The sequence below is a fragment of the Pogoniulus pusillus genome, chromosome 22 (assembly GCF_015220805.1).
Source record: "Pogoniulus pusillus isolate bPogPus1 chromosome 22, bPogPus1.pri, whole genome shotgun sequence".
In the NCBI taxonomy this organism is placed as follows: domain Eukaryota; kingdom Metazoa; phylum Chordata; class Aves; order Piciformes; family Lybiidae; genus Pogoniulus; species Pogoniulus pusillus.
The window spans coordinates 7,232,205-7,257,074 of record NC_087285.1 but is presented as its reverse complement, the minus strand read 5'-3'; the positions used below and the strand labels follow the sequence as shown (position 1 = coordinate 7,257,074).

At 38.0% G+C, this 24,870-nt stretch overlaps 1 protein-coding gene across 43 annotated transcripts in view; it reads right to left on the bottom strand.

Moving 5' to 3' along the window:
* The window catches only part of TENM2 (teneurin transmembrane protein 2), a 1,869,083-nt gene that overhangs the window by 493,841 nt on the left and 1,350,372 nt on the right, over positions 1 to 24,870 (bottom strand). For 42 of the 43 annotated variants that reach the window (XM_064161561.1, XM_064161557.1, XM_064161558.1 and 39 more), the window contains one exon: positions 20,347 to 20,637. The exons of the other annotated variant lie outside the window; for it this stretch is intronic. In XM_064161561.1, coding sequence (XP_064017631.1) covers positions 20,347 to 20,572 — 226 coding nt within the window. In that variant the 5' untranslated portion in view covers positions 20,573 to 20,637. The remainder of the gene's footprint in view (positions 1 to 20,346; positions 20,638 to 24,870) is intronic. 43 annotated transcript variants of the gene reach the window in all.

Here is a 24,870-nt window from a genome sequence, read left to right as displayed (position 1 = left end):
TCTTATTTCTAAATTGAATTATATTGGGAAACAAGCCTTGTGACTGCAGCACAATAAGCAACAGTGCTGACAGCACAGCATTCATTTTGAGAGTCAAAAATGACCTCCAGAGACTGCTGACTTATCAAGGCAGACCATGAATTATTCCTATTTCTTACAATGCAGTACGTATTTCTCTGTAGGCCTATAGAGAGTACATTTGTCACATTAGCTCTCTCGCCTTTGGAGCTGTTAAGCACTGGTTTGGTGAGTGCAGTTTACGTGGCAAAGAGTTATTAATTAGTGTGCAGTAGGATTGAAATCTGCAAGTAAAGACATGTCTACTCCTACACTTTCATCTACTGCCCTTACTTGCCTTGTTCTTCCTCACTTGTTGGAGCACATTTTCAGTTTCCCTCCATAAATTCCACAAAATCCTCCCTATCAGTGAACCATGTTCTACTTTCAAGCCACCTCTAACTGATTGATGAGGCTCAGAAGGCAAAAGGGAGGTGAAACAGCTAGGAAACAAAATCCTCGTTTGCCATTGCTTGATCAGTTTCAGCTTATGGTTTTATCTCCCCAAATGTTCTTCTATTATAAAAAAAACCCAAACAAAGGCTAGTAATGCTCTGGGCATCACTATCTATAGAAAATAAGACTCCAAAATATAATAGGACTTTATAGCATTGTGAATTAAATGCATTGTAAATTAATTAAAAAAACCCAAACAAACAAGTAATCTAAAGTAATTTCTAATGAATCCCATTTACATATGACAACATTCACTGACAGGACCAGCCCAGCTGAAACTGCAAGGACATGAAGTTGGCAGTTGGGGTCTCTTCCCGCTTATCTGCAATCTTCTCAAGCAGGGGGGGGAACATTACTAAATACTGCATGAACATTCCCATCTGCTCTAGAATTGAAATAAACCTTGAAATTAAAAACAAAACAAACCAACAAAACCACAAAACCCAAACAACAACAAAAACCACAAACAAACAAAAAAATCCCACCTAGTCCATTAGGTTAGTTTTCACTCAGACTGAACATGCACTTTACAGTTATCTGATGATAGCTCTTATTTTCTTCCTTGTACAATATAAATGGGTGCATAAAGAAAGTCTTGTTCCCCATGGACAGATAAGGGTGCATACACACACATAATATATATATTTCTAGTTAGCACTGACAGTATTTAGCCAGTACATCATGCTTTGCAGATATACTGATGTATCACACAGAGAAGAGATCCACACTATTACCCACCATGCTACTAATAGGAAAAGAGAGCTCTTAAACCAGCACCTACCTAAAGAATTAGAATGATTATTGGCCAAAGTACAAAACCAACAACTCAAAATAGAAGGTTGAAATTCCAGGTTTGATTCAAGGCTCATTAGATGTTTATTTTTGACGGCAAGATGTACCCTGGATTTCAGAAAAACAGGAAATCACCTCATTTCAGAATATTACTGAATGCATTGCTTAGAAGGATGGGATAATCTCAATAAGGCAGTCTGGAAGCCTCAGGTACTTTATGTTTTTGATAAACACTAAATATTGCACGTGATTGTGACATGCACAAGCAATGTAAGTTGTTATCAGCAATGGTACTGCAAAGAATCCAGTGACCGCAACAACATATGCAAAACACAATTCTCCTTCTGAGTATCAACCACAAAAGCACTCATTTGCTAGAACAACAAAAATCTCTCAGGTTTATACAACAAAAAGTGGCTGAAATATTTGTGCTAGAGCTTTCAAATGTGAGAGGCTACATCCATGCCATGCTAGGCATTGTCTTTTTTTCTTATGATGCAAGGAAATCCATGACTAGGGGCTACATTTTGTCTGCTGCCTTTTCCCAATGGAAAACTGACTCATTATTAGATCTCCTGACACCACAGGGCACTAATAAATAAGAAAGTATTAAAGCAATGGAGACTGCAGTCAGGAGCAGCAAAACCCCCTTATCTCTCGAAAAGATCCTGCACAGGGAATACTGGGTTTATCCAGCAAGGCAAAAGTCTTCTTAAAAAAAAAAATCCCAGTCAAGCAGTATTTGCATTTTTGGAAGAGTCAACACAACGGAAAAGTGGTCTCTAATTCATGATGCATGACACGGTTATCATTGACTCCTGAGACCTTGTTTCCACTTACTGCTCAGACTTAGACAACTGCTGAAAATCTTGGTAAATTCTGCCCCCTTTTTTTTTTTTTAAATTCTCTTCTTCCTTGAATTTTTGCCTTCAATTTACCATTCACCTCTAAGGTGTGAGAGTCCTGACTCAGTCTCTGGTGTTGTCTCTCTTGAAGCCTACCTGTTCCTCTTTCTTTGACTATTTTTTGTTCCCCCCAATCCAGCACCATCAGACATCTTCATTAACTAAATTATGTGACTAAAGCTGTCAAATTGCTTGAGCATGAGTAATTCCTAACTTCATAAAGCCCAGCAAAAGCATGTCTTTGACTTTGTATTTTTCAATTCTATTTTGTAACAACAAATAAAGCACACTAAGCTTTATTTTTCTAAATGCTTATTATGTTTCTGTAATGGAGAAAGGCAGTAACTATTTGCCATAAACACCATAAAATTGGAAAAGGCAAGACACACAGAATCAGCTCAAGTTAAATTGTCTGTTGTTATTGGTGGTTTGAAGTTTCACTAATCAGAGAATCAAAAAAAAGTGATCAGAATCAAAATAATTTTTGGTTAATCAAGAGTACAGGCTACATAGTCAATAGATACGTGAGGCGAAAAAAGGCACAGTGAAAATACCAGGTAATATAAATAAAAATGAATTACTAATCTAAGTGCAAAGATATTTTCCCCCTTTTTTTCTGCTCACAATGTTATTCACGCCCCTAAGCAACTCATTTAATCTTTTTTCTCACACACTTTATCTGTAAAATGGGAATGAACCAACCTAATTTATTGCAATGGTTAATACGTGAGTTAGAGTAAGCAAAAAAAAGGAATAAAATCCAACCATTTCATAATTATTTCATTAGGATTTGGTACATCAGGGTGACATACATAATCTAAGCTTTTGTTCCTTTCAGGAAAAAAGTCTATAAATTAGTTCAAATGTATACATTTTTCACTTTTAAGTATTCGGTTGAGTCTTTGTTTTCTTCCGTGCTATACTGCTTTCAGCTCCGTAAAAGATGAAGTAGATGCATTTCAAGTTGTTTTACTTCAACTTTCAATCTTGTGTAACTTCTCCCTTACCACCTTTCATGACAGATTAACATGCACGTCAAGACATTACCATTCAGAGGCACGTTAAAAAGAATTGCACCTTAAAGTGCCCTGGTTTAACTACTGGTTAATAAAATCAATACTGAATAATTTTATCATTCACAATAATCAGTTTGCTTTTCTTCTTTTCCAAACAAATAGCTCTGAAGGGTAAAATCTACATTCTAAGTAAATAAATGCTTACTGTTGAAAAGTACCATCCTATTTATTTTTTAAAGGTAGGAATATATTTTACATATTAAAATACATAATGTATATAAAATATATTATTAAGAAAACCCACAATTAAAGAAATAAAGCTATGATATAAATGCATTTTGATGCTTTAAAAGGCAATACTTTGAGAACCTGTAAAGGAAAAATTCCTCTTAGCATGAAAGAATCCTAATTCAGTGAAAAACATCCTCTGTATCTTACCGTTCCATTATTACTACATTCAAGTATTTATATACTACCTAGGACAACAATAGACTATGTTCATCTGGAACAACTAAAATCAATCTTAGCACATGACCGCCCTACTGACACAAAATTTCACTTCACTTGAGCAAAGTGACAATTGCTTTACACTCAGTCCCAGCACAGGAGAACGTTAAAGTGAACGGAACACTGAAATACACGACAAACAGCTGTGGCCAAGCAGTCACAAAATCCTTAGCAAGCATTAATGATGGCATAATGAAAACTGCACAAATTAAAACGGCTGCTTCTTGCAGTCAACTCAGATATACCACATCTAATTATTAGAGGTTATAAAAAGAGGAAAATATTACAAAAATAAAATGCAGCAGTTTAGCTACATGTCCTGCAGGAGCAGGGTGCTTCAAGCTCTGAATTTTCAGAGTTCAATTACAAAAACGTGAAACATGGATTGTGGGGAGGAAAACATTAGGCAGGGAAAGATGATACCTCAAAACCAACTCCAAATCCATCTAAGTCACTTGTTGAGCTCAGCATTGCCCAAGAATAGCACCTAATAATCACCCATATACTCTCTCAAATAAACTTAGGTACCTCAACAGGTTTTTTTTTTGTCAGTGCTATATTAATTTAGATTTGGAACTGAAGTTGTCCAGAAAATATCCTTAAACATGTTCTTCAAAAATTCTGTAGCAGGTGGATAAAAAAATAAATCTGTCCACTGATCCATGCAATTTTCCACTCCCAGCAGTGCTCTTACAAGCAACATAAAATTTAATTTTATCACTACATGTAAATTCACACAGAATTTTTTACCACACTTGAAAACTGAGTCAATAAATGCAAACTTTCAACTCTGTAGTGTCACATGACCATGAAAATCCTTGTCCTGATGAAGAACAACATGCTCCTAGATCATAAATTGAGTTAAAGAGACTGAACCTTTAAGACAAAATATCACTGTAAAAATAGATAGAGCATTCTGAGTGTTCACTGACTTGTGATCTCTTGCTAAGTATGTACTTTTTTTCCCAGTCTCCAATTTCCTTTTTTGATCCAAATTGCTTTTAAAAGTCTTACTTTGATTTGCCTTGGAAAACACATTAAAAAATAATAAAATCCTAACATAATATAAATACCATGTTTTTTTTTCACCTCTCAGTAGGATGTACAGAAACTTCATCTGGCTACCTAACCACCAAACGTGTTTTCAAACTGATGTTGCCTCAATGGGTGACTTCAGTAGATCTACCTCTCCATTTGGAGTGTTTTCATGCTTCGGCATTTCAGTGTGCCCCTTAGGAGTCTTGCACTCTTAGTTATGGCTATCCAACAAAATAAACACACAGTGACCTGGAAGGTGGAATCATCATACCTACTTTGAACTATTGGTATCCTTTAATTCCAATACTTTCTATATTATTGATTAACAAAAACAAAAAAAAACCCCACATTGTTAGTAAAATATTTATTCTGTTCAAAGCTGAACATTCCTCCTATATTCTTAATGATCTAATTAATCTCCAGTTAATAAGGAAAGCTTTTTTCCTCCTTTCTGCTTAGGTAGAACAGCTTTCCAGGCTGCCTGTCCCACAGCCGACACCAAGGCACCCTGCCATTCACACCTGCAACTCCGGTCTCAGCATGCCATTTTTCAGGCTGCGGATTCTGGGCAAGCCACTGGCTTGTGAGGCATCCCTCCTCTCCCAGAAAATGCTCTCTCTAGCTACCATCTGTTAGAGTACTCTTTCACCTATAGGCCTGCCATGTTAAAAAAGAGGTTTTATTTTGACAATTGTATATGTGACATAGGGTTATTTTGAAATCTTGCACGTTAAGAATTCCATACAGATACAGACGTGACCATAGATGCATTTCAGAGCAAGTCAGTTACACCACTTCAGTCAGTCTGTGGTTTTGAAACATTAAACAACAACCTGGCAATATGAATTCAAGAAGCTTTTCCCCTCAAGACTTGATTTATAGTTGTCCTTTAAGAAGTATTTAGGCTACACCACTGAACTCAGAAATTAATAAAAAGGCTCTGTGCCAGTAGAAAATTTCTTGAGGTTTTAGGAGAGGCATTTTGCACTATTTTAACCAAATCAACACAGAAAAAGCCAAACAGCAATTTAAGAGAGCTGGCAGTAAGATTATTTGGAAAAGCTCATTACCTCTTTTTAAATTGAACTCACAAGCTGAAGAAGAAAGGAAAGAATATTAAATGCAGTTCAGTCACATCACCTTCAGGTAAATAAAGCCAATTACATATATCTCAGCCATCTTTAAGCATCAGCTGTACCATATGCACTAAGCAACAACAGCAAAGGAAAAATGACAAGTATGAACATCTATTACATTTGCTGCCACCACTGTTCATTACGTCTTGGGGGTTTTATGCAGACTTTCAAAAAGACCTTAATACATTAAATCAGCACCTCACCTGTGTTGCTTTGTTGCAATTGGTCCAAAAGAGCTAATGCACAGTAACCAATGCTTCACTACAGTTTGTTAACAGTAAAAATAAGCACAAAGGATCATTTTACTTAAGAAATGGTAAAGAACCAGGCAAACACAAATGAGAGACTATTGCACTGAATCACCTGCTCTCTAACTCTTGGGGGGGTCAGTCAATCTAAACCTTGAGGACAACAGCTTCCGCTTTTGTCCTTCTCCTGTCATTGTCAGACAATGCCTCCCAGGTTGTAGAACACACAGTCTGTTTTCCCGGCTTTCACTTCCTGAAATGGAAACATACTGCAGATAATGGAAGAGGATGGTCCAACGGGAGTGTGAAGGTACATAAAGGTAAAGCAGCCTATGGCTGCTGAAAGCACATGGAAGCTGATGAGGATACTCAGGATACTGCCTCCATTTACAGCCATGCCACTGGCTCCCCATAGATCTGCTTTGATTTTGTCCACAGCAGTTTGACTGGAGGCGAAAAGCAAAACCCAGTCTGCTAACATCACTAGTAGATGACGTTCCCAAGCTGTACAGTGCAACGTCAACTGATACCATCCTACACATGCTTTTCCTTTTACCTCTTTCCAGGTCATTTTTCAAAGTCTTATTTACAGTTCTCTCCATGGCTGGGATGGCCACTTTATTGCTAAGACCTTCTGGATAAGTGGTAGTTCCAAAAATACGGCTAATGCTTTCTTTTCGTGCTGCTTCTATCCAGAGTTATCACCCTAAAGCCCACACTGATAAGTTCTTTAGCCCTCTTTCAGCATTACACCTGCCTAGTCATATTCATCTTCTCTTTATCTTATCCACATCAATCCTCACATCTCAAAATTTGCTTTGCCTTTTCAACACTGAAAATACTGTCACTTCACTTAGATTCATTAGATTTTTTTTCCCTGGGATTTACCAGCACCATTCTGCACAGCTAAGGAGTCCTTAAGAAAGGACAGTCAATGTGACAAAACCATGTAATATATTGGTAAATGTGCAGAAACAAGAAAAAAACCAAATAGAAATGTATTCAAAATATTTTGCCAAACACCTAAAAGATACTTGAAAAAAATTCCTTGAAAGAAAAGAGAACTAGAAGATTTGTCAGACACACTCTACCACCTGCATATCCAAAAATATCTACGGGTTCCAGCAGAAATATAAAGCATCATGCATAACAGTCTCCTTGACAGTGAGACAAGAAGCCACTTTCGACAAGTGCCCTCTCTCCCCTCATCTGCATTTCAGATTTCTCTGTATGTTAATTGACAACCTCGAGTCATCAGAAATTTAAGATAGTCTGTGCAAAGATGTTTTTAAGTGAAACAGGAGGAAGTTAAATGGTAAGGTTACACAGTTTGCCCTCCTACGCAACTGGGTCTAGTTATTACTTCAGCTGCTCCAGCAGCTAACAGATTTCCTTTGGATTTGGGGGGAAGTTTATAGCTGCCAAAGATCATATGCTGAATTAAACCACAATACTCTCTTCCCACAGGTGCTGACAACATAAAAATACCTACAGGCTGTAGGAAGGTAACTTCTATGCAGAGATTTAGCTTGGCTTCTCACCCTCTTTCTTGAAAACTGAAGTGATAAAGGCATTTCAGATACATCACGGAATCATGGAATACCTTTGGTTGGAAAAGACCTTCAAGATCATTTGTACCATCTTTGACCCAGCAGTGCAGAGTTACCTCTAAGCCATGTCTCTAAGCACCAGGTCCACTCACTGTTTCAACACCTTCTGGGATGGTGACTTCACCACCAAGTGCAAGGTTCCACACCTGCACTGGGGCAAATTTAGGCTGGACAAGGATTGGCATGAAAGCAGTCTTGGGAGTGTGGCAGTTGATGGAAAATTCACCATGAGCCAACAATGGCCACTGGCAGCCCAGAAAGCAACCATGTCCTGGTCTACATCAAGAGCAGTGTGAGCAGTAGAACCAGGGAGGAGATTCTGCTTCTCTGCACTGGTTTGGTAAGAGCCCACCTGGAGACCCCCACTGCATCCAGCTCTGGCAACTCCAGCATAAAAGAGACAGGGAACTGCTTCAGTGGGTCCTAGAGGAGGGCTAAAAGATTATCAGAGGACTGGAGAACCCACCCTATATGATGACAGGATGGAAGAATTGGAGCTGTTTGTTTTAGAGAAAAGAAGGCTCTGTGGAGACCTTACAATGGCCTTCCAGTACCTGAAGGAGGCCTCCAATAAAGCTGAGGAGGGACTTTTTCCAAAGCCTTGTAGTGATAAGAAAAAGAGTAATGGCTTTAAATTGAAAGAGGTAGACTTAGATTAGATGTAAGGAAGAAGAGTGGTGAGACACTGGAACAGGGTGCCCAGAAAAGCTGTGGATGCCTTATACTTCGAAGTTTTCATGGCTAGGTAGGTTGGGGCTTTGAGCAGCCTGATCTAGTGAAAGGTTCCCTTCCAACCCAAACCACTCTATGTATATGAAAAAAAGCATCAACTTCACCATCTCCAACTACAGCTTAACAATGACGACACCGAAGTAGTGACGCTGGGCTAATGAACATGTTCCTAGAATAGCACTCAATATCATTACATGTTAGGAAAACTATAATTTTCTGGAAAACAGATTTGAATCTAAACTGAATTCCTATTCTCCCAATCCACTACTCCAAAGCTAAGCAAATTCATACTTTAGATTCAATAACTTAATCAGTACCATTAAACCATATTGGTATATTTTACAACACAGTATCACAACTGTGAAAATCACCTCTTAATTTTGGGTTTCTTTAATTACCAAGTCATTCTGTTTATTCTAAGTTGCTTCCATGCACACATACTCCATCGTGTTCCACAGAAAATCATCATGTTTTCGAATAGCAAAGGTTCTGTTTTATAAATATCACATCTGCATGGCAAGAAGACAGATTGCCACACTTGGGAATTTCTTTTTTTCGTATGCATTTTCTTAAACAGGATTCTAAGACTCTCAGCAGTAAAACAGATACTTAAAAATTAGATTAACCCAATCCCATTATGTTCTTACAAGCTACAGAAATAAGTAAACACATAGATCAGCAACAACAAAAAAAAAATCACTCTAAAACAATATTTCAGAGGACTTTTACTAACAAGGACTGTTCTGCCTAGCGTAGTGATGTCCACAAAGAAAATGTCACACAGAAAGCCCCTTATGTGGGATAGATATACTTGGATCAAGCTAAAACATTGTTATGCTGTCAAAAACTGAAGGAAGAAGATGAATTTAAGAGACTGAATTGAAGATGGAGGAGCCTGTCATGCAATAACAGCTTATAAGAGTTACAAAGCCGACATATAAACACAAAAAGCCAAGCTGACATATTTGATAACCACAAAGCCTGCTTATTCCAAATACACTCTCAATTACAGTCATTCTGGATTACACAAAATGAAAAAACGAGTTCAGGGAAGTGCAGCATTACAGCACTCATCTCAGTTTCAGTGCTGTCAACCTCTCAAAGCTTCCCTACGTGCAATGGAGTCTTCACAACCACCCACCTGGGCAAACCCCTGTGGGAAGAAAAGGTGGTTTCACAGCTTGCAACCACGACACACACATCCCACTCCTACACTGATACTCAGGCCAATACAAGGACTGGGAGAACCTGTCTCAGCAGCTTCTTGTGGTTTGAAGCTGAATGTCATGGAAGTTAGACATTTCTCTTAAGGATCAATTCTACAGCTCAAGCTAAGCCTTACCTGTGCAATAGCCTCTCAAAGGCAAACATATATGGGTAGTGGATTTTCAAAATGACTCTAAAACATTAAACCTGCACCTCACCTATGTCTCTTTGTTACAATTAGCCCAAAAGAGCCAAGGCACAGTAACCAATGCCTCACTACAATTCCCTAACAGTAAAAATAAGCACAAAGGTTCATTTTACTTAAGAAATGGTAAAGAACCAGGCAAACACAGATGAGAGATTGTTGCACTGAATCAACAAGAGAGACTCACATAACTCAAGTACTGAGGACATCTAAACCCACAATCTGTTGTGTACACAGTGATTTCAGAAAGCAAATAACATTTCATTTTTCTCTGCTGTGTTCTGCCTGAATTGTTCACATTTGAATACAAGTACAGGATTTTAGTCCTCTATCAATACTAGATAACTGAAATTTCCAAGCTCCTCAGATTTAGTGTTCTTTCTTCTAATGAGACTGCTGCTAGATCCATAGGCAGTCTTATAAACCACTTTAACCTTAATTTTTCATTATGAAAATTGTAACTGCTCGTTAACTTTGGAAGACATATCATTATAGCTGCAATGTATCTTTCCTCATACTATTCACAACCTACTTTACAAAATGAGTGCTTGAGGCAGACGTTGGTAACAATGTCTAATACATTTTGATTTTGTGTTTGAAAGAATTTAAATAATATTAAGAGCACACACACTTAGTTGCCTACCCCTACAAAAAAAAAAGCAAAAAAAAATACTGCCACGATTTTAAAATCCGTGACAAAATAGAATTGCATCAAAGTTAACAGACCCATTAAAAACTCAAACTCTTAAAAGAAGCAGCTGTTGGACTAATAGTAACCTCCCCACCTCTTCAACAACTTGCTAAGATTATTTAAGATGAAATGTCATCTGGATTATCACTTTTTGTGCAGTAAACTTTCAGCAGATTGTGAATATTTTTATCCAACGTAACGGTTTCCCATAGAGATTAAGCACCATTTTAGCTTAACACCGTTCAAATGCCCATCTTAAGGACAGAACAACTCCAAGACACAAGTGGATACCACTATAAAATCAAATGCAACATTATAAAAAGTTTTGTGGTCCTCCAGCTACATAACTTGAAATATTAATATTATAATGGTTATTATGTTGCTTTAAACTACCATCATTAAAACACAGCATTCTACTTGAATACTCTACTAAACTGGGTATCCCATAATGGGCATACTTAAACAAGCTAAATTGATTTTTATGTATTTGAGAAGAAAAAGTAGTGCTGAAGTAAGTCCTCCTGCAATCGAGCACTTACTGTTTCTTATATCTGAAATGTAAACTTTTTTCTAGCCAGCAGCCAACATACAACTTGCTCATTTCCGAGTAAAACTGACCAAGTTTCTCCTTTTTCCCACTGAACACAGGAAAAAATGATACTGATGTTAAATGTAAAGAAATGTCTAACAACTGCCAGTGTTGCTACCAAACTGAAAACTTTCCATTGTAGCTCTCAATATAATCCCACCATATAGTAAGTTTTCCATGAAGTTCATGAATACATGGAAAAGATATGCTAAGAGAAGAAAGACAGTGACAGCAATTACCAAGACTCAGAACTTAAGAGTGGATAAATGAGCTGATCAAGAAAGGAGGACTCTTGACAGTGACATGCACACAGCTGAAAGACGTTTACAATATTGGGAGTGTCAAAGCACACTCAGACTGACATCTTGGATAAAGGAAGCAATGCAAGGAGTAGAACAGGATAGATATTGGCAAGATCTGACAAGCAAAATTTGTATTAATCTGAAGAAGCTTCTTGTGTGATAATCAACAGAAGACCAAGGCTTGACCTTCAGAATTACGCTGGACAAACTACACTGAGGAGACAATTCTGTGCTAATGATCAAATTCTTCTTTTGTAATCTATTTCAATTAGTATCCTACTTTGTGGAACATGTGATTCCTGTAAGGAAAGCAGAGCTAACCAGCTTCACCAAACACAATGGCAGTTACACAGCCCAGGGAACAGAATCATAAGCAAGACAACGGGCACAGAAATGTTATGTCAAGAACACTTCAAGTGTCAAGTCGTGTTTGCAGCATCCAGGTTTTGACCAAAGTTTAGAAAATAGCCTAGTGTACTTTCTGTAATATTCGTTTCGGTGGGCAATTCCTCTCTCCATTTCCCAGTCCTGCTTGAAATGAGGTACAACAAAATCTCAGCTTTTCTCTGAATTAAGAATAGAGAACTCTTTTTTTCCCCCACTTTTCCAGTACATGTTTTCTGTATCTATTTAAACATGGGTCTATCACACACACATAGAAACATCTGAGACCCGTTCTATACTGGGTGTAAGAAATAGCACTACTCAGAGACACTTTTCTCTAGACAGTTTTAAAAGATACCTTTTCATTTGCAGCTCAACAGGAAGTATGGATTGCCACCAGCAGAGGAGTAGGAATCACAAGCAGCTATAACCCAAATATTCGAAGGAAATGTAAGCAAGTAATTACAAATAAAACTGCTTACATCCATGCTGCCTGTTTGGCAACAACATTATACCATAAGGAAAGCTGCTACAATTCATAACAGCATCTTGTAATAAAGCAGCTTTATGCATCCCTCTCAAACTGTTTAGTGCTTGAATCTCATCAGATGGCTGAGTAAGCATTACACTTTGGGACAGTAAATCTCTGTTTCCAATATGCTCTGCATTCACAGACATGTACTTTTACATTCACTGTAAGACACTTACAGCTAAGCACTCATCTTAAAAATTTGCCATGTATAAAAATATCTCCATGCTATTTTGTCTATTCAGCTATCCAGAGTAGAAAACCCTAGGAACCCTAAAGGACCAGCAGCTCAACAGGAACTGACAGCTACCAGAAAAAGCTCATCTGAAATTTGGATCTACAGACATGAAAGTAGTGTGACAGCCGCATTTATACATGTCACTATCCCTTCAACATGTTTTTATTCACACCACTGAGGCATATATGGCATTGCTATAGTACCTTTTGCTTCTTTTAGATGCAAACTAAAAGATAGGAAAAGGCTTCAGAAATGAGCAACAAATACAATTTCGTGACAGAAAATGGTATTATCCATGCAGATGTTTGAAGAGCTCTACCTAGACAGACAGAACCCATGAAAATGACATTGAATGAACTGCAACATCTAATGGATTCTATAAGGAAAAAATGTTAACACCTCACCTCCATCCCCGAACAACTAATGGAATAACTTATCCTTGATGCTGTCCTTAGGCATATCAAGAACAAGAGGGCCATTATGATCAGTCAACATGGTTTTACCGAGGGGAAGTCATGTTTGACCACCCTGATGGCCTCTTCTGGAGGACATAACCACGTGGACAGATGATGGTAGAGCAGCAGATGTGGTTTATCTTGATTTCAGTAAAGCATTTGACACTGTCTCCCACAACACCTTTGCAGCTAAACTGAGGCAGTGTGGTCTGGATGATCAGGTAGTGAGGGGGACTGGGAACTGGTTGAAGTAAAAAAGTCAGAGAGTTGAGATCAATGGGATGGAGTCTAGTTGGAGGCCTGTAATTACTGGAGTCCCTTAGGGGTCAGTACTGGGACCAGTTCTGTTCAATACATTCATCAATAACCTGGATGAGGGCACAGAGTGCACTGCCAGCAGGTTTGCTGATGACACTAAACTGGGTGGAGCGGCTGCCATACTGGAAGGTTGTGCTGCTGTTCAGCAAGACTTAGGCTGGAGGGTTGGGCAGGGAGAAACTGAATGAAGTTCAGCAAGGGTAAGTGTAGAGTCTTGCACCTGGGAAAGAACAACCCTATGGACTGGTATAGGCTGGGGACCTGCTGGAGTGCAGTGAAGGGGAAAAGGAGGACACGGGGGGTTTTAGTCAGTGAAAGTCTGACCATGAGCCAGCAACGTGTTCTTGTGGCCAGGAGGGCCAATGCCATTCTGAGCTCTATCAGAAGGGCTGCAGTTAGCAAGTCAAGAGAGGTTCTCCTGCCCCTCTACTCTGCCCTGGTGAGGCTGCATTGGTAATATGGTGTCCACTTCGGGGGCCCTCAGTTCAGCAAGGACCTCAGGGAACTGCTTGAAAGAGTCCAACACAGAGCCCTAAAAACGATGGAGTGAAACATCTGTCTTATGAGAAGAGACTGAGGGAGTTAAGGCTCTTTTGTTTGGAGAGGAGGACACTGTAGAGTGACCTCATTCATATTTATGAATGTGTAAAGGGTGAGTGCCAAGAGGATGGAGTCAGGCTCTGCTCGGTGATGCTCCATGACAAGACAAGGGGCAATGGGTGCAAGTCAAGGCACAGGAATCTTCATGTGAACATAAGGATTTTTTTTTTTCACTGTGAGGGTGATAGAACACTGGATCAGGCTGTTATGGGGGGTTGTGGAGGCTCCCTCTCTGGAGATATTCAATACCCACCTGGATGTGTTCCTCTGTGATCTGGTATAGGTGATCCTGCTCGGGCAGGGGAGTTGTACTAGATAGTCTTTCAAGGTCCCCTCCAACCCCTAACATTCTGCAATTCTGTGATTATGCATGCTCCATTACAACAGAAAAGGGTATCACCAGACCTAATGGCTAGCAACTGAATTCAGTTTCCAAAATCCAAGGAGAAGCTGTCATCTGCTCTTAAAATGGAGGCTGACTTCCCACAGATGCTGCCTATCAGTGGAGATGATGGATTTTGTGTCTTTTGATGTTTTCAAGACTCCAGAATGTGCCGCATTCAAGGACAGATTACTGGAGTCAGTGTAGAAATGATCTGATGAATGTTAATGAGCAACTGAGTAGCAGGCCAAACAAGGTAACTAGTAGTCTTTCTGACCTTAAACTCTGAATCCACAGACAAATAGTAAAAACCAAAGAGCAAACAAAAAAAGCTGGGCCCTGCTTATCCAATCATACTTGCTTCTTGTTTTCTTTTCTACTAATTTTGATTTTCATTTACAGGTTTCACTTGAATTGCCCATCAGGACTTTGGCTCAACTCCAAATCACCCACAGTTCTTGAGGGAAGAAAATTAGGTTTGGGTGGTGGTTTTGTTTATTTGTTTGTTTGAAAGTCTCCTTATGTTTTTCTTAGTAAGTAAACTGTATTTGAGTCCAGTCACAATATTTGAAAAGCCTCTCGAAATCACATAATCCATTGAGGTATTAGAAGAACAAACAGGAGCAAGAAAACAAATATAAACATAGTAATAACCACCACAGACCAACCAGCTGTCTGCTGAGCCTAGAATTTAGCTCCCAAAAACAGTAAGATATTTCTAAAGAACATGGGAAAAGAAATCAGGTTTTTGTAAAAGACAGTTAGAGAAGAAAGATCTAAAAACTGTTCCCAATGCATTTCAGCTGAAACCTGAGTTATGCATTGGAGCAGTGCACGCACTCTGGTGTTTAGGCCACCTTCCAGAGACTCCCCATACAAATGTGCAATCAATTCCTTCCTTTGCTGAAGATGCAATTGGTTATTTGTTTGTTTTTTTCTTTTTTTTTTCTTCAAGAAACTATTCAGTAGATGTGGAGAAAAGATGAAGTATGTAATACCCCAGAGATGTGAGTAGTATAGCACAGTAACACAACATCATGTGAAAGAAAACTGAATGCATTACACTTCCCAAGTGCCCCTCTCTGAGAATTCCACTGCGGTAACTTGATTTTCTATTTGATGTTAATAAAAATCCTGAACAATCTTAAGGGATATTATAAAGAATTTATTATAGTCATTGTTACTAGCTTTTTCTAACTCTTGTTAACATGCCTCTAGTGTTAAACATTATAGCATAAGTGCTTGCTTTTAAGTAAAAAAGACTAAATACGGAATCTGAGCTGACATCCAGAAAGGTATTGGCTGTTGTTCCTCATGAAATCTTGCCACGCAAGAAGAAATGCTGTGACACAATATAAAGAATTCAGCCATGACATACATAGAAAAAAATGTGAGTATATCAGAAGCCTGTGTGGTCTAATTTTGATTTTGTTTTTGAGACATTTTTGGTAACTTCAGTCATATACTCCAGTTGTTCTAACACTTCACAGCAGAGATTTACTGCTAAACTAGATGTGACGTGAGAATGTGAAAGCAGTCAATTCACTGTAACCATTGGCTAATAAATTTTGCATCAGCCGAAGCCTGGCATTTGGCTCAGGCAGCAACACAAAACCCATGAGCTATGAATGCCAAGTGAAGAACTCTAGAATAGCAAGGTTTGCAAACATCCATTCAAAACTCACTTTAAAGCAACTTAGTAGAGTGCTCTTATAGGTACAATTTGTCTACAAAGCATACTCAAAGCAAAATTGCCTTTCAAAAGCAGCCTTTTTGAAGAAAGAGTTTCCAAAATCCTTATTTTTCTGCCTTAAAGTACATCTATCTTCACCATGCTGTGCCAGCAGAAGAATCGCAATGAAGGTATTTTCTTCCAAAAAAAAAAAAATCCAAACCAAACAAATGAAAGTTTGATAATTATTTCTCTTTGATGGAAAAATATGTGGCCTATAGAGAAATTTAAGTATTACCATAAGATTGTAAAATATTCCAAATACACAGAGGTGTCAGCATTGCTATTAAGCTTTTGACATATCCTAATCAAAAGTACAAAAAAAATCTATTAATTTTAAAACAGAGTATTCAAAAAGGACTCCTCAACTTTAAATAAATCTTGTAATATATGAATGTTTTCTCACATCCACTTAAGGTGCAGGTACTGAATTAAAATTAGTTTTTAATGTCTATTAGGGAGCATCTAAGACAAATTAGCTCAGGTATGCACTGGACTTGTCATTTTAGTCAATCTGAACACCTCTTTTGAAGATGATTGGAAAATAAGTTCAACAGAAAAATACTAAGCCTATTGTGAACTACTTTGTACAGGCATTATTACTGATATGTTTAAAAAAGACTTTAAAAGGGGAATTTTATTACTTAGAAAAACTGCAGGTAAATATCTTAAGAGAAGCAGAGTAGAAGCAATGTCAGACAAAGGTGCTTCAGGTCCTATCTAGTCACGTCACTTTTCACTGCCTTTGTATCAAAACTTCCAAATATCACTCTACAAAGTAGCAAGGTTCCTCTTTGCCTAAATGCTAGGCAGATTCATCAATAATCAGCACACAAAAAAGTATTTCAAAACATGCAAATGATGATAAAGTTTTGAAGTTGTTTTCTCAGAGCTAAACTTTCACCAGCATGCATTTTTCCTTTCAAACACTTTACTCAGACTAGTTTAGAAAGGTATTCATACTTTGGAGATCTGGTTTGTGATGAGGAATGAGTCAAGTAAGTCAGGACAGAAGGATGATGAAATTATACAGCAAATCAAGATCTATTTCAGACTTCTGAGCTTTGAATCTACTTTTTGTTATTAGTGTTTCACTGTTGAACTGTCATAAATAAAAAGGTACAAATTGGTCTTATGGTTAATGGATTTTCAGAACTGAGAACCGTACGACCAGGCAGCATGTAAAAATGACTGCTTTGAGTAGTTTCACTGCCATGGTTAAACCAAATACTTTTCCAGTAAGTCAAATGCATGCAGCTTTAGTAGCAGCAAGGACAAAATATTGAGAGAAATATCTAAAATTGCTTTAAAAATATGCCAAGCTTTTTTTTTTATAATAGAAGAATAAAGCATTCTCTAAAGACTATTTATTTTAAGCATGTTTATTTCCTACAGAATTTAATCCCATCAAAACATGCACTCAAATTTGGAATAAATTTACATGTATAAATTTCTAGATGTCTGCAGCTGGAAACCACATGCAGAAGATGTAATGAACAGAATTTCCTACTATATCAACCATAAAATATTAATGTAGAAATTGAGAATATGTACCAAGTCCTAATCTAGATCTCCTTGCTGCATTATCTCAAATTTCGTGTTAGCAGAGGAACTGTACCATCAGAAATGGTAATGAGCTGCCAAACACAAAGAATCATCTTACAGACTTATTTTCTAAAGAAATCTGCTCTCCAAACTTAACAAAAGTAAAAAAATAAAAGGTCACTGCTCACATCACTTGCAGAAAACCTCACTATCACCTCTCTAAAATAAACTGTATTCATCTAGACATAGCAACACAGACAGGGGGAGAGGGGGATGGGACAACAGTGTGAAGTAAAATAATAAAAAAGAAATCAAACAAAACTCAGCCACTATAAAATCTGAGCATTTCAATTCAGTTACCAACAATTTGCACTCCCCCTCATAAAGAGGGCAGATAGGAACACATTAAGAGAAGGAGGAGGATGAACAGTTGTCAAATCAGTAATCAAGAGAAAAAGAACACCCTCATGAAATGGCGAATAATGACCTGGAAACTAAAATGAGGCACTTGAGCTGAAGCATCAATCATCCAGACAGGGAAAAGTAATATTTATATGACTCCTGTACACAAAGACTGAACAAACCACAGTGAAAGTAGCTCTAGGAGCTCGTATGATCTAGTTATAGTTTGAAGTGTTACCTTTAGGCAAATACCTATAAGCAGTGAAAGACTCTACAAGAGCAGGCATTACCTCAGAAAATAGAAGTGGCTGTTTGATAGACCAAGCACAATGCAAACAACTCCTAATCTCTGTATATAAATGTGAGAGAAACAGAAGATCAGGCAAGGGTATAATTAGCAATGCTAATTAATAGATGTTTTGATTTAAGGGTGAAGACAGATACTGACTGCTGGCAGAATGCTTTAAACAAGTTGCATGACATGATATCAAGTATAAAAAATGACCTTTCATTCTAAGTTCTCCACAAAGAGGTGCGATAACTTAGCATTTCCAGAGTCACAATATTACCACTGCGTGGCACAGAACTGTTGTACACTAACAAGTGCATATAGAAAGTAGCAGTTTCAGCAATTCAAAATTGCTACAAAATTTACCTTCCATTGACAGGCAGATAAGGCTATAATTTTATGCCTCGAAACTGCTTGATATGAACCATATCTGATTCTTCTACTCAAACTAAATGATTTATTTGTTAAATCATATCTAATTGTTAACTGAGTGACAATTTAATCCAGTGGCAGTTTAGTCAAGTGTCCTTGTTTTGGCTTGGATAGAGTTAATTTCATTCTTCATAGCTGGTATAGTGCTGTGCTTAGGATTTAGTATGAGGATAAAGTTGATAACATTGATGTTTTAGTTGTTGCTAAGTAGTTTTTAGCCTATGTTAAAGACTTGTAGTTTCCTGTGCTATGACGTTAAGAAGGTGCACAAGAAGCTGGGAGGAAGCACGGCCAAGGGAGCTGACCCAAACTAGCCCAAGTGACATTCCGTAGCATAGGATATCATGCTCAGTATAGAAACTGGGGTGAGCTGGCTGGGGAGCAATGCAAACTGCTGCAGGAGCATTGGTCTCATTACTACTATGATATTTTATCACGGCTGTTGTTACACTTCTTACTATTATTTTATTCCATTTCAGTTATTAAACTGTTCTTATCTCAATCCATGAGTTTTGCTTTTTCCCTCTTGACTCTCTTCTCATCCCAGTGAGCATTTGGAGGAGTGAGCAAGTGGCTGTGTGGTGCTTAGTTGCTGGCTGGGGTTAAGCCATGACATGAAGCTACCCAGCTGATTAAACACTGTTCCCATGAAGCAATGCCCACGAATAGTTTCAAACACAGACTTCACATTTAGTGAGATGAGTAACTATGTGAATGAGAGTAAAACTATGTGTGAGAGTAAAACTATGTGTGCATACACAGCAAAGTTATCGGCGTAGGTTTTTCAACAAAAACCATTTGGATTAATTAACTGGACAAAACAGGTATTGGAAGCAAAGAACATTTTACAAAAGATGAGGTTTCCTCACCTTGCTTTCATGATCACACAGGCAGGTTATTTCCAGTATTAGTTCTAGGATCTCAATGCTGTGATAACGTCTTATAGCCAGTTTGAAAACAAATTAAATGAGTTTCTTCCTTCCAGTTTTTATGAGGTAAGGGTAGGCTGTCACAAAATGAAGTTAGAGGAAACAGCATCCCAATTCCCACCTTTCAATTGCTCATCAGTTAAGAATAGAAAAGGAATTCTGATCCATCTTATGAATGATTAATACACATATGAGGTTTTACTATAACAGTGCTTTTAGCTATCAGCTTAGCACAGGTACTCTGTTAGACAGACAAGTTTAAGTGAAAATACCACTACTATTTCTAAGACATGGAGCACAAAGACAGCATATTGACCAGCCCTGGGATCCATGACAAATACAATATCTGGTTAAGGGTCACTGGCATCTGTGATTATCAGATGTTTTGAACAGTGGATCCTGGTTCACCTCATTTACAAACAGTGAAATCTGACAGTATCAAGAATGTGAGACAGAACTTCTTCATTTACCACAGACCATGTGAAATCATGCTTTCATTAAAAAATAAGTTGAACTACAGCTTTCACTAAGGCTCTGTATATACTGCTATGTCTTAACAAGATCCAGAGATCGTCTACTGAAGACTACTGTTAGATAAACCAGTTATGACTTTAAACATACCTTGCCTTGGAAACTCATCAGACTCCCTGTGAACCAGGTCAGAAACTCTGTTTCCATAGTGCATCCTGGTGTCATGATCATATGCCTTCAACGTCTCGCTTGAGCTATAAGACTTCTGAGTTGGTACTCTGCAGTCTTCACTGTCCAGTGAAGAACTTGTATAGCGACATTCCTTCCCACACCGGCCCCTTGTCAAAGAACGGTGCCTTCTGTCTTTTATATCCATTATTCTCAGCTAGGCAGGATGTTTTTGCCACAGTCACTCTTATGTCAGGGGTCAGTCACTGCCACCTAGAAAAAGGAAAGGATAACAAAACATTGAGCAATGCTGCTGCGACATTTTGTTTTATTCTACTCTCCCTGACTTACCCTTGAAAAACAATGAGGCACAGATTGGGAAGAAAGGGAAGACCCACATGATGCACCCCTAGAAATTTAAATAATTAACCTGAATGGCTGGGCACAGAGGAACCACATGTTGTAAGATAATTGCCTTCTATCTAAATTATCATCTCGTTGAAGAGTGCAAAAAAAAAAAAAAGAAAAAAATAGATAAAACAAAAACTTATCTTTTGATTTTTGAATGAGCACTGATAACAACATGGAACTGACAGCATAATATTTGTTCCTGTTATACAACATTACATGGAAAGCAGACTCAAACCAGTTTTAATTATTTCCGTTCTTCCTGCAGTGTGCAATTAAGAATGAAGCATGCAGGAGTGTTGCATAGAGATGATTCCCATTCAGCATTAATGTAGCTCAAACTCATGCATTATGCTTTAACGAGGAGCTCTTAAGTTGCAGCAACTGATTTTATTGCTTCTGGATAACATAATGCAAGGGTCCATTCTCAACAAAAAGTAGAACCAGGTATCTCCAGAATTCCTTTCCAGCTTTGACATTTCTGCATTTTTATGATTCTCCAAACACTCTCTGGGAATTGGCTGCTCTTGTGCACAACATGCCATGACCAGATCCCTCAAGATGACCAGTTTATCTATCTCAGCGGCTGAAATTATTTAAAATTGTGTAAATATCTTGCTCACTGGACCAGAAAGAGGCAGGCTCTCCTACAGTCTACTTAATTAGGACACTCTTACTCTGGCATATATTCTTTAATATATGCACAGCTATCATGCATAAACTGCAAAATGAAAAATACTGTATAAAGCAAGAAATACACCAAGTATGAACACCCTAACCACTGGGGTACTAATTATTTAGAGCTGCTGTTTGTGGGCAAGTCTTTCTCTCATGATTTCCTATGCCCAGGTTTGTACTAGTCCTAAGAAATCCTCATGACAAAACCTTTTGCTGGAAATGGAATCTTTCCACACAGAAATTACACAGATCTGCTAACAAGCAAAAATTGGAACAAAGACTGACTTTCTACACATGACTAAGGAAGCGAAGAAACAATTTGGACAAATTTAGCTGGGACACTTGAAGACATTTTCTTTCCTGCTGTCCTCTCTCAGTTCAAATGCCTACACAAAAGCCCACTTAGTAGAATAAGAACAGGGCCCCCACATCAGCTACACCCAGGCTGGGCCAGAGTCATTACTTAGAACGACCAAAGCACTTCAGCAGTATGAATCCTTCAGACGCCTCTGCCAAGAATGCACTCCAAGGAAGGCTGATAAACCCCCAGAAGTCAGTCATGTCTTTCATTTTTGTAGGCTGCACCTGCATGAAAGGAGGTCATAAACACTGACAAAGTATTGGCTAAATCATTGCTTTTTGCCTGAAATAGCTTATGTCCTTAACAGAGAATAAATGTACTTGGCCAGCATAGCTAGTGAGCTTGAGAAAAGGTTTCTTGGCTTCGCTTTATACTCTGACATTTAGACTTGTAGGTTTTTGGGTTTTTTTTTTCCCTATCTTTATTTTAAAGAAAGTTAGGTAACCAGGAGAAACAGCTGCTTTAAGCCACCCACAGGTACTCCACAATCTGTGAGTGATAAAAAAGTGTAAACATGCTTATTTTTATCTCCTTTTCCTCTTATTTTTAAATATGATGGTACATTTCAGTGGGTAAAAAACCCACAAACCACAAAACAATGCACACAGAAAAACCAAAACAGAATCAGAAGACATTCAGCGCTTCAAACTGGGAGGGTTAGCTTCAGAATTTTAGAGAGAAAGGAAGGCTTGATACACATTCCTGTTTTTCACCTCACTAAACGTCTGGTATGACTTAATTATTCTGCTCAATTCTTTGGCCCTGTAATATTTCTTCAGCTGTAAACCATGTTAACTGCAAAGCACGATAACACTGATGGCACAGTTGGTTGAAGTTTGAGGAGATATACGATCATTTAGATTAACAACGCCTGGCTCTTTGATCTCAGTTCAATCCCATCTCATCAAATTCAGATACTAATATATCACAATTATAAAACAAGGAAACAGATGAACACAGCACAGTATTGAGCAAAACCTGCCAATTACTCTCTGGATGTCTTCATGCTCCTGTTTAACACAAAAGCTTATTATTCCATGTGAAGGTATTGTCAGTTCAGAAAAACAAACAGCTTTTTGTTTTTATGACTGCCAAACTTTAAGCTGCCTGCCCTGATTTCTATTATATCTGCAAGAACATTTAATTCCTTGTCACTATGGTTAAAAGAAGGATTTACAATGACTGAGATAAAGCTTCTGAGCATTTCCATGATATTTGCTTCATAAAGCATTTCTTAGGCAGACAAGATTTTTTGAAATTGCTCCCTCAGCAAATATTTTTTTTGTTAGACTTGTATGCAATTACCCTACAAATACAAAAATAAAAGGAAACAGTAAAACAACATTCTACTGCTGATATTGCCAAGAAATATTCCTAAGTCATGCTCATGTGCAGAATACAAGAGCCAACACCTGCCCTGTCAATGTCATGACAAGTTTAGAGTAACACAAAGAAATAAACCTAGAAGTAAGAACAGTAGGTCCCAAAAGGTTTACTTTCATCTTTCATCTTTCTTAAGGAAAATTTTGTTACATAAATCAGATGTCATCATAATTTGGTGAATAAATTAATCCTCATAATGCCATATTATTCAAAAATTTTGTGAACTTCACTAAATTTTAAGAAATACTTGAAACATTCTAGATGATTTGAGAAATGTTCTTATTGGTGCTTTTACTGAGTGACATAGAATCATAGAATCAACCAGGTTGGAAGAGACCTCCAAGATCATCCAATTCAACCTATCACTCAGCCTTATCCAGTCAACTAGACCATGGCACTAAGTGCCTCATCCAGTCTTTTGTCGAACATCTCCAGGGATGGCGACTCCACCACTTCCCTGGGCAGCCCATTCCAATGTCAAATCACTCCCTCTAGGAAGAACTTTCTCCTAACATCCAGCCTACACCTTCACCTTGTTGCTTTTGTCCCCTTGTTCTATTGCTGGTTGCTTGAGAGACCAACTGCCACCTGGTTACAACCTCCTTTCAGGTAGTTGTAGACAGCAATGAAGTCACCCCTGACCCTCCTCTTCTCCAGGCTAAAAAAAACCAGCTCCCTAAGCCTCTCTTCATAGGGTTTGTGTTCCAGATTTGTGTTCACATGTTCATATCCCAAAATAAGAGACTAAATGCATCTGCCTAAATGCAAGAAACTTTCTTGTAGGTTCTGCTCTCATTCTCATTTCTGCTTTTTATGAGCATTTCTATGAACAAACGGGCAAAAAGCAGTTCCATAGCACCATCCACAACTTACTCTTAAAATGATACACAGTCTGAAATATGACCAAAGTTGTTAAGACACGCTTAGAGAATTTGCTTTACATTTTCCTCATACCTAAATAGATGAAACATTGTTTTGATTCAGTGCTAATGACCTTCACTCTTAGGTGGTCAAATCTTTATGGAATGTATTCCCGGAATGGTAAAATATGTTAGCTTTGGTTGAGAAAAATGGTGAGATTCAGTTTGAGTTCAAAATTCCTGATACTCTTTTGACTTGCCTGTCTCAAGGGCACTCTGTGAATGGTTTATTTTGAGTAATCGACCTAAATAGTAACTGATTTAATAATCTCTTCTGTTTCAAAGGATTTCACTGAGACTGCTCATATTGACCCACTTACACTACAGAGTATTACAGCAACTAACAACTGACTTAATCTGTTTTTCATTATTTTAATTATCCATGAAGCATTAATATTTTCCTATCTCACTTTCTGAATAAGATCTTTCTGACTTGCAAAAGGGTTGATGGAGTTTCAGAGGTGTATAGTCTCAGCTGATCCAGGCATTCCACAGGCAGTAAATCTAAAGCAATAAATAGGATGTGTTATTTGCTGCTGACATACACGCAAACATGGCACATGCCCTGAGTTCCATGTGTCAAACAAACTTTGGACCAAGTATTCACTCAACAGATTAGTTCTTATGTTCATGTTCAGCAGCTATTTTACCTGGACATGACTACAGGAATCCTGACAAGACTGTAAGTGGTAATAGTGAGGTTGTCCAAGGGTCATTAAAACACTATATCCTAAAGAGAGATGGGAGAGGGAAAGG